Source organism: Antrostomus carolinensis, unplaced genomic scaffold, assembly GCF_000700745.2.
Source record: "Antrostomus carolinensis isolate BGI_N321 unplaced genomic scaffold, ASM70074v2 scaffold12493, whole genome shotgun sequence".
In the NCBI taxonomy this organism is placed as follows: Eukaryota; Metazoa; Chordata; class Aves; order Caprimulgiformes; family Caprimulgidae; genus Antrostomus; species Antrostomus carolinensis.
In genome coordinates, this window is record NW_010305973.1 from 1 (window position 1) to 11,086 (window position 11,086).

At 37.4% G+C, this 11,086-nt stretch overlaps 1 protein-coding gene across 1 annotated transcript in view; it reads left to right on the forward strand.

Annotated features, from left to right (window-relative positions):
* The first annotated feature begins 6,925 nt into the window (after positions 1–6,925).
* ZDHHC7 (zDHHC palmitoyltransferase 7) overlaps positions 6,926–11,086 on the forward strand; it is a 15,432-nt gene continuing 11,271 nt past the window's right edge. The window contains exons 1-2 of the mRNA XM_010164963.1: positions 6,926–7,013; positions 9,376–9,698. Of these exons, the coding sequence (XP_010163265.1) occupies positions 9,393–9,698 (306 nt within the window). The 5' untranslated portion in view covers positions 6,926–7,013; positions 9,376–9,392. The remainder of the gene's footprint in view (positions 7,014–9,375; positions 9,699–11,086) is intronic.

Here is an 11,086-nt window from a genome sequence, read left to right on the forward strand (position 1 = left end):
CCGGTGGTCGGTGTCGGTTCCTGTTGGGGTGTTTTGGGGGTTTTGCTTGTTCACCTGCCTTTTTTCGGGTTATTTTTTTAAAAAATAACAATTTGTCAGCAGCCACGGAAACAAGCGCCTGGAAGTGTCCCTGTGCCCCGGCACAGTCGTGTGGTAGAGTCTCAGCTGCCGCCGTGGGAAACTGAACGGGGAGGGAACAGCAACCGTTTGACACCCCACGCCTTTCAGCAGTGCCCTAGCATTTGCTTTAGGGAGTCTCTTGTAAGGCCTCACCTGGAATATTGCATCCAGTTCTGGAGCCCCCAACATAAGAAAGACATGGACCAGTCAGAACAAGTCCAGAGGAGGCCACGAGGATGATGCGAGGGCTGGAGCAGCTCTGCTGTGAGGACAGGCTGAGAGAGTTGGGGCTGTTCAGCCTGGAGAAGAGAAGGCTCCAGGGAGACCTTCTAGTGGCCTCCCAGTACCTGAAGGGGCTCCAGGAAGGCTGGGGAAGGACTTTTCATAAGGGCAGTTAATGACAAAACAAGGGGAAATGGGTTTAAGCTGAAAGAGGGGAGGTTTAGATTAGATATTAGGAAGAAGTTCTTCACTGTGAGGGTGGTCAGACACTGGCCCTGGTTGCCCAAGGAAGTTGTGGCTGCTCCTCCCTGGAAGTGTTGAAGGCCAGGCTGGATAAGGCTTTGAGCAACCTGGTCTAGTGGAAGGTGTCCCTGCTGCTGGCAGGGGGGTTGGAACTGGATGAGTTTTAAGGTCCCTTCCAATCCAAACCATTCTATGATTCTATGATATGGTGTTCATTTTCCTTATTTCCAAGAGGGAAGAAAAGCACGTACAGGAAGTAGGAATGCGGATAGTTCATACTCTGAAAAAGGAGAGGGAATATTCATACAGCACAGTGAGGTGAAAAAAAGAATTGGGAAATGGTTGGCTATTTTCTGTCCTACACGTACAGTTGTATAATGGTATCAGGATGCTGAATTACAGTGATGTAACCGTTCGCTTTGCTGAAGACATAATTAGGTTGATGTTCACTGTGACTGTTCACATTAAGACTTAAATTAGAGCTTTTGAAGTGGATGCTGTCTGACTTTGAAAATTTACAGATAAAGTAGAGCCGTTCTGATTCATTAGTAGATGAAACTGATGTAAAATTTGAGCGGGTTTAGATTAGAGCTAACTAGCTGAAAACAGTGGCTAAAAGCAACTGATAGTACTTTTCATCTCTCTAAAAATTCCTTGGTTTTGCTTTAAAACAATATATTTTGTATTGTGTATATCATTAATTTCTTTTTTTATGCCTTTTCTGAAGATACAGAACTTTTAAGGAAAGTAAATTGATAGAATTCCACAGCAGTTGAAAGGCTGAAGATGAAGAATATAGAGGATATGTGAGGCTTTGTGTGTGTGACTGATATGAGGAGCCATTGAAACAAAAACTTTAACACTCCTTTAATTGGTACTGAAAATTGCTAGTGAAAATAGTTCAGCTTTGATATATGACATTACTTTTTGGAATTTGGAAGGAAGAATCATGTGTGGATGTGGGTGTAATAACTGACAGAAAAATGTGTTTACCAACCTGATATCACAGTGCAATCACTAAATGTGATACCTAAGCAATTTTTAATTGAATATAAGGATGTAGTGTGTATTGATAAATGCAAAAAATAGAGTAAAAAATTATACTCTAAAGTAGAATATGATGTGTCAAATTGCCATTGGCAAAGGAGTAAAACTTTCAGTTTCCATATAAAAATACTGATAGTGGTTTTAGCATCTAGCTTCCTGGAGTCTAATCTGAATGTGAGTTTGTGGCCCTGTTCCAGAATAGGTAAGATGTGAAGCCCAGCCATTACTCACATAAATTGTGTTTGTGTCCTTCTCTCAGGTAGAGGTTGTTCTTTAATCTAGCAGTATTCTGTCCTTGCTGTTGCAGCTCAGCAAACTCTTCGTGTATCAAATAATGTATATCTTTGCTGGGCACCAGAGTCTTGTGAAATATAAATCATTTGACTTCCATACCTGGAGAGGGAGGGAGAAATCTGTTATTAAAAAGACACCTTGCTGAACATCTCAGGTGTTATTTTGGTGCTTATGGAAAAGTGACTTGGTATCACAAATCTATTGTGTTTATTGCTGATAGCAAAGCTCTGTGATACTTTTTATCAATACGTGTTCTGAAGATATGTATAGTTTGTTTTTTTTTCTTTCATTTTGCATAACTTGTTTTACCCTGGATTCTCATTGCTGGGTTTTGAAGATATTTATAAAGATGCTTCTGGAATAAAGACTAATGTCTTTATTCCAGTAATTCAGTAAGTAGTTAGTTATAGACATATATATACTTATTAGACATAAGTAATTAGATGAGCAGCTTCCCAGTAAGACATCCATACTGCTGCTTAAGTATTTCTTCTATATATCCTTTTTCTGAGATTATTTAGAGGAAGCATATCCCCTTTTCAGAGCTGAAAAGAAACAATTCCAGGTGCTAGGCCACAGGAAGAAATGTCTTCCTGTGGCCTAGCACTTACTGTTACAAGGAGAATCTTTACAATAGCTTAAAACTTGACTGTGTTAAATATGTACTTACTGAAGATTGTCTCTTAAATTTGTTGCCAGGTGTTAATATGTGAACAGAATCACATTATTTACATGTTTCCACTGTAAAGTGTCACTGTGCATCTGCAGTAGAGCAGATATGGGTCAGTACAAAGAAGGGCTACAAGACATAAACAAGAAATTAACGAGATAAAGTAAAAAAAATATAGTAAGTTAGAGCAAAAGCAACAAGGATTTAGAGAGACAGTGAGTTATGTCACTGAGGGTACGGGATAGATTTTGGAGATAAGTGGAGAATAACACTTTGGGGCTGTATCATGAGTTGCTATCCCAACATGTTTCAGCTGCTCTTCTCCAGAGCTGTTTGCACTGTGTTACTTATGTCCCAGATTGTTGAAATTGGGCATATCTCTTTGTAATTACAGATGGCAAAGGTTGAGTCTGGCAGGGCTGAGTTGGGCTTTGTAGTTGATGGACTGGTTCCTCTGAATAGTTCCTACTCCACCAGCTCCTACACGTGTTATGGTCGCTGAGAAAGTTGAACCTTGAAGGCCTGGTACCTAGCAGAGTCTCTCTGTACAGAGCTAGGCTGCTGCTGGGGCTGAGCTGAAGGGTTTTCAATGCAGTTACTGGTGGACATAATTATTGGAGTAGTTTTATTTGTTTGCTAGACCAGTCACTGAGAAGAAGTTGAAAGAAGCCACAGTTTATTTATTTTAAATGACTTTGCAGTTTGGATATTCTGTGTATCTATAATAAAAAGCATGTTATTCACCTCAATTAGGCGTGATTATGTCTAGACTTTATCTGATGGATATTTTAGCTGTCAGCAGTGAATGCTTCCAATTGCCCGTTGAATTAGATGCTGTAGTAGGTGTGCCCACTTGGTTTACTTAAAATTTTTGCAGTTATTGAAGTTAATGTTTACACTGTAACCTTTTAATGAGACTACAGTTCTGTGATTTGGATTTGCCATCAATGCTGTGCTTTCTAGGTAAAATTTAAATCCGTCATATGTAAGCACTGTGGGATTCTTATTCTAGTGTGCAATATCTTGTTAGTGTCCGTGGAACCATTGTCTTTAGCAGTATGCAATCAGAAATGTTGAAATAAAGGCAATATCTTTCCTGCATTGTAACTGAAATATGGGGAATCTTAGGAACTGTCTGTTGTGTAGCTTGGAAGAAAAAGCCACCAAAAAAGATGTAGGATTTGACAGCTGATGGATTTTTTTAGCCTGTATGCAAATTCTTACCTGTATATCTGTTTAGAAAAAGGAAAAGAAAAATTAGATTTTTTTTTTTCCTACAACGTTTTTCATTTATTCCTCAAAAAAAGAAGGGAAAGGATTGTGCTTAACCTTGAAATGCCCTTTTAAAAATTTAATTGACAGCACAGGGGCCTCATGATACAGTAGTTGTACTATATCATGCATCTTCCTAGTGCTCTTGGTCAGCTTCTTCCAGTAAACTTAAGAGAAGGGAGATTTGCTGTTGCAGTGGATCTTTTTAGCCCCATTGGAAAAGTAAAAACATCTTTGGCACAGTCATTTTACAAGACCATCTTTCAATGATTGTAAGCTTATAATTTCTTCAATTTTTTTTTTAATTCCAATAATATATCTGCATTCTGGGCCTACATTTCGTTAACAGTGAGGTGCAGGTCAGATGAGACCTTCTCAACCGGAGAATTTCAGATAACACTTAAGAGTGGAACTGCATTAGATTATCTTTAATATAATCACCCGTGCAAACAGATGACATTTTGCATGAAACATTGAATAATTTAGTGTTATCTACCAATGCTACATAAAGATTTTTTTAAAAGATTGAATTAAAAACTCTTGCTTGACATATTAGAGGTTGAAGTGTCATGTTTTGTCCTGGAGGTTTGTGCTTTAAGCGTACGACAAAGACTCGATGTAAATTTGGTTAGGACGGGCATTGAAGCAAATAAATGAATAGTCTAGAGGAAAGCTGTGAGCATCGCAGTGGGGATGCTTAGCTCTTTGTAAAGTCTAAGTGCTTTTCAAAGATTGATCCTCTTCCCCTTGAAGGGGACCAGGGTAGGGGGTAATGGTGTAGGCAGCTGTAGAGGAGAACAACACAGGAGCAGGGGAGGGAGAAGTCACATGGGAATGACTAAATCTGTTTATTTTTCACATAAGCTGAACTGTGGTGGCACTTCCACCTAAACCAGTAACTGACCAGCTACAATAAACACTGAAATCTTGCACAGAATTGCTTTTAGGATTAGGAAACTGACCAAATCACGTCTCTTTCTTGTCAATGAATTCTCTGTTAACAATTTCAAATGATTACTCTGACTTCAGTATTTCACCTGCAGAGACTTAGCATGTCTGATCTATTGCTTGTCATCTTCAGCTCAGAGAATGGGTGGGTGACATTGCAAATTAATGTGATACACTCAACCTGTCTTCTTTTTGTGCCTTTCTACTTAGCTTCTACAAAATGCCATGCCAGTGACAACTTAATGATGATGAATTTCACAATATTGTGAAAACCTGTTTAACAAATGTATCAAAGCTTATTTATAAAGCAAAACAGAAAGCAGTCAGGAGTTTCCTGCACTTATATATATGTCATCACCAGCTGGGTAGATGCAGGGGAAGCAGTGGATGTTGTCTACCTTGATTTCAGCAAAGCTTTTGATACTGTCTCCCACAACATCCTTGTAGGAAAGTGTAGAAGGTATGGGATGGATGAGTGGACGGCTTTAGGCTTGCAATAGAATATATGAGATTGTTTAAATAAGACATGACCCTTCTCATTTTCAAGGGCAGTCTGCATGGGTATAATTCCCCTTGAACTGGGAAGATTTGAAGATAAGTAGTGAAGAACTCCATGAGAAGTCGTGCATTTGGAATATTTTTTGTTACAAACTAGTTTCAGAAGCTTTCCATTAGAAGTAAGTGGCTTTGTAGATTCTATAGCTGTTAAATGTCAGAATCTTTACATTTCTCTCAAAATACAATAATTTAAATTAGCCTTCCAAATAAAAAAGTGAAGCTTATTTTAAATACTAGAAAATAAAACAACTGAAGAACTTTGGTACTTCTTTAGCCAACTTTAATCAGACACAAATTTGAAATTCCTACTCCGAGCTAATCACTTTATCTTGTACCATATAAAACAAAGCAAGAAAATCTTCCTTAATCACGTCCTGAGGATTTAATTGTCTGGCAGATGGTTTGATTTTCAGCAGTGGGACGGGGTGAGAGAATGGCAATGGCAGTCAGCGTTGTTGTGCAGAACAGGAGCCCCAACTTACCTTGCCAGAAACCAGTGTAGCAGTGCTTTCTGCACAGTGTGCATGTGGTCATGGACTTTTCTAGTCAGAAATTCACGCCCACACCTCTTCTGTTTTCTTGCCCAAATCTAACTCAGAGTTTTGTGCTGCAGTCCAAATGCCATGAGGTGCTTTCCAAAATGAAACTGCTGAAATTTTCAAGTTTTGAAGTACCTGGTTTTCTAAATAGAATAAGTTCCTTTGTATCTTCCTTCCTTATGAAAAAGGAAATCCTCTACACTTTTAAAACTACTAATGTTCACTTACTTTACAGAATCTGTGTTGGATTTGAGTAGTATGCCCTTGTGAAAAGGAAGGAATGTGATTGAAGATTGTGGAACATTTATGTTGTAAAATTAAGCATAGTTAGAATGGCTTATGCTAGCATTTCACTCCTTATACTGATTTGTATATCATAAGTCATATGGTAATTATTTGCCTATATGGTGGAATTCTAGCAAGGAGGACTTTCTAAGTATGTATTCCCTTTGGCATATTTGTGGGCTCTTTTATATACAGATTCTAGAATGAATAGCTGCTTTATTTTAAATTTGCCATAGATTGGTCTAATAATTAGAGTTAAACCATTTTTTTTTCCTATCTTAGATTACAATTATCAAAATAGTGGTGGGCTATTGTTACTTGTCACAAATAACCTGCTATCAAAAACCTTGCTGTAAGTTCTGGTGACAATCAAGTGAGATTATTATTTTATTTTTTGCATATTCTATCTCTTAGTCATAGCGGAGTGGCAAACAGGAAAAAGAAGTATGTCTTTGGATACATTAGTTTGTGATGGTAAAATCTGGGTATCCGACTCATCTTAAAAAACATGGAACAAGACAGACATAATGTTACTGGAAACACTGGGTTTCAGTTTGTTCTTTGATAGCTTAATCTAAAAGTTTTTTCCTCTTGGTCAGAAGCTTGTTTGCTGTAAGTACACGCAGTGTATTTCAAAGTACTACTATCTATGTATATTATTTGTGCTTAACACAATTTTCCTGATGAAGCAAGAGTGCTTTACTAATCAGTTCGTTGATATCTTTTCAGATTACAGCAGATATGACTATGTGAATAGCCTAGGATAGCCCAAAGGAAGGACATGATGTCAGAATAACATACAAAACATTTGTGAGGTATGTGAATTTTTTTTGTTGCACTAGAAGATTTTTTGATTGTCTTTTATACAGTTAAAACAAAATGAATACAATAATTTTATGCCATTTCATTTGTATGCTAAAGGAGTTGCTTGCAGAATTGATCTAAAATTCACATTGTGGCATACACAAATACTGATTTTTGGTTGGTTTTGAGGGGTTTTTTGGGTGTTGGGGTTTTTTTTCAAAATCTTGATGTCCTGGTTTAAGTAACTTCTTGATTTGAGTAGCTGAAAACTTGCCTTGACTGAAAAACAATTCTATATTTCTTATTCTTATGGCTCCTTAGCTGGAAGGAATTCCAAATTTATGTTCTATAGGAAATTTCAGAATTGGGTTATTGTTTTTGATTCAGTGATTCCTCTCAGACACTTCAAAACATCTGTGCAGCAGGAGGTCTTGAATGAGTGGTGTTTCTTATTCTTTTCTAAGGTGTTTTTCTGGTATGTGACTGCTTTCATCCGTGGCCTAGTAGCTGCATTCTGGTGAGAGAGGGGACTTTTGTGTAAAAAAAATAAATAAAAAAAGCCCCACTCCAAAGTGTGGACAGAAAACTCGGTGTAACTACTAGATATTGTAATACTGTGTTGTTAGCAACTAGATCCCAGCACCACAGCTGTATTTCAGGTTGTTCTGTTGCACAACCAGTGAATCTAGCCCACACTTAACTGTGTCCTATGAGTGTCTCAGCTATTTTAACTGTTGCTCTGGGATCTCTACACTGCAATCTGCATATATTTGTTTTAATTTCTAGTCTCTTGGATTATTCCTGCCTAGTTCTGGCATTAAGGCTTAAGGATCAGAAAGATTTACTGGGCAGAATATGTTTACCTGATTGCTGGTAGATAGGATTGAGAATTTTTTAAAGGGTTTAGAAATACATAACTTCATCCTGTGAGTCTCTTTACCTGGTAATGGTCACTTTGACCATTTTAAACTAACAAAGTGATCCCATATTCAAGGTTTTGAGATGTAAATTGAGGTGCCATAATTCCTCTCAGTCATTTATAGGCTACCATTAATAAGGGGAAAAAAGTGGAGATTTCTGCATGACTGTCATCAATCAATATAAATGCTTTCAAGTTTCCCTCAGCCTTAGCCTGTAATAGCATGAATCAATAGGATTTTTAGAACACAGTATACTTTTAAAGTAACAGGCTATTTTTGATGCATAATGTTTAAGCTTTAATTTGTCTCCTGTTTGTTGATAGCACTTCAGTTCTCCCATTCTATATCTTTGCTTGTTAGAGATGTCTGGAAAATAATTCTGTTTTCATGAAAACTATTAAGGTTTCAAGTCTTGATTTTATTCCATGTTGGAACAACAACAAAGCACTAAAAAGAGTTTTCACAAAATTAAATTCATTAATGTGTTCTTTGAAAATCTGATTCATGTAATCCATTGCCACGCTAATTTAACAGCTACCATTTGTTGCCCTTAAGTTTGGTCTCATCTGAGACTATTTTGTAAGTTATCCAGTGTATCTTTGTAATGGGTCTATGTTTTTTTTTTCAACAAAATACCACTTTTATCAACAAATTCAGCTGCTTTCTAACTTGCTGTGTTGTTTGTTGTGAACAATGTACTAGAACAGCTTTATTTCCATTCTGTTTTTTCCTTCTGCTCTTCCCTGGGTTGCTGGAGCAGTAGAAAAAGTCAACAGTCTGGTGCTATAATTTGCTGTTTTGTGAGAAACATGAGCTCTAATTTAATGAAGGCTTTGCCATTTTAGTTTGAGATAAAAGAAAGAGGTTGCATTTTTAACAAAAAAGGAAGAATGGTTTAGGGGGACAGCAGGATGGAAATGAAACCATTCTAAAACCCCTTTGTCAAGCATTGAAGTTGCATGATTAAAAAAAAAAAGTTACAGGATTATAAAACTCAGTAAATGGCTTACAAAATTGTCACTGGAACTTTGTAAATTAGTATCTTTTGATTACAGAAATATTTAATCTTTAGATGGTCATAGAATTGTTCAGGTTTTGATCAAAAAAAAACCCCTCACTAATCTATTTTGAACTTGGATATATTTTATCTTACAGAAATAAAAAATGAGAACCACCTTATTTCCAATTTCCTCATGGACAATAACTGTTTAGGTTAGATATTAGGAAGAAGTTTTTCACTGTGAGGGTGGTCAGACACTTGAATAGGTTGCCCAAGGAAGTTGTTGATGCCCCCTCCCTGGAGGGGTTGAAGGCCAGGGTGGATGAGGCTTTGAGCAACCTGGTCTAGTGGAAGGTGTCCCTGCTGATGGCAGGGGGCGTGGAACTAGATGATCTTTAAGGTCCCTTCCAATCCAAACCATTCTATGATTCTATGTATCTTTGCTTCCTGCAGGGTAAGGCCAGAAAACCATGCAGTCATCAGGGCACAGATTCCGTGATGTTGAGCACCACCCGCTTCTGGCTGAAAATGACACCTACGATTCCTCTTCCTCAGAGGCTGACATGGCAGAGAGGGTTTGGTTCATCCGAGATGGCTGCGGTATGGTCTGTGCTATAATGACATGGCTTCTGGTTGTCTATGCAGACTTCGTAGTGACTTTTGTCATGTTGCTGCCTTCCAAAGACTTTTGGTACTCTGTGATCAACGGTGTTCTCTTTAACTGCTTGGCAGTGCTAGCTTTGTCATCGCATCTGAGAACTATGCTAACTGATCCAGTAAGTATGCCATCGTTCCTTGACGTTGGATTGTTCTCTCATGTAGCTCATCATCTGTGGAGACATTTGGAGAAGTGATCTCAGTCTCCTCCTGAAAAAGAAATATTAGATGCAGAACCCTCAAGTGGAAGGGATGACATCTGTACTTTTTCCTGTTGTTCTGTTAATGAATCCATAAATAATTTTTAACTTGAGGAGCAAGCAGTATAAAATCAATTTATAAGGGAGAGGTAGGCTCGTGAGAAATACAATTTGTTTTTAAAATATTCACCCAGGTTCTGAAGGAGCCAATAAAACTTTATTCTTTCCTGTCCTAATTTTTCATACTTTTTTCCATCAGCTAGATTTTCAAAACTTCGTAAGATGTTGTAGCTTGATCCTGTTGTATCATTTGAAATATATCTTCCATTTATGGCACATGAAAGAACTTTTAGAGGTAGACACGCTTTAAAACCTCAGTCACATGTTGGTGTAAAGTAACAACTATTGTCTTACATAATTTATGCATTATTGTGTTCAGGTATTTGGAGTCAGTGGGAAGGGAGATTTAATTTGAATCCACATTGGAACAGTTTAGGTGTAAGAGGTGTTGAAAGTACTCATTTCTTAGGACTTCCTGCTCTTCAGTTCAAGAGTTCAAGAGATTAAATTGTTTATTTTGTACTAAAATCTATTAGAAAATCTAGGGAGAGAGGGGTGAGGGGAAAAAAATCTATTTTCTCCAGATTTTTGTAACAGTGGATATAGAATATGGGAGTGTTCAAAAAAAACCCCAGCAGGGTGTTGTGGTTAATGGTTTTCTAGGTCTTTGATTTACTTCTGAGCCCACACCAAGTGATGAAATGTTATGACTTTTACAGACTGTGACAGCTAAGGAAGTTAATGTTTTAAGGATAGATTGCTTAAAAATATGTCCCAGTAAAACTGTATGTCTTTCTAGACCTATGTTGTCCTTTATTGATAAAACATGATAGAGATTGAGATGAATCACCACCTTTTTTCCCTCCACTCCTTACTGGCTCTCAGAATGGAAGACCTGACTGTGTGATAGAAACTAGATTGAAGGCAAAAAAGGAATAAACTGCCTGAAAACATATGGGAATTAAATTTACTTCTGTAACTATAAAAATAGATTTTTCACTGAAAGGAATTGGTGACCATCTGAGACTATGAAAGATGGTTTTGAAATAGAGCATATTTTTATCAGCAGAATGCTAAAAGCATGGCCTGAAGTTATTGTCCTTAGTGACAGGTGAATAGGTGAATGTGAGATGTGTTTTATAAGCATAAATTTCCCTGGAACAAGATAAATTTGTGCTTTAGGAATTCTCTCTGAGATAATTCACCATGTTTACACCGAAGTGTTAACTTCAGTGAAAACATTCCTG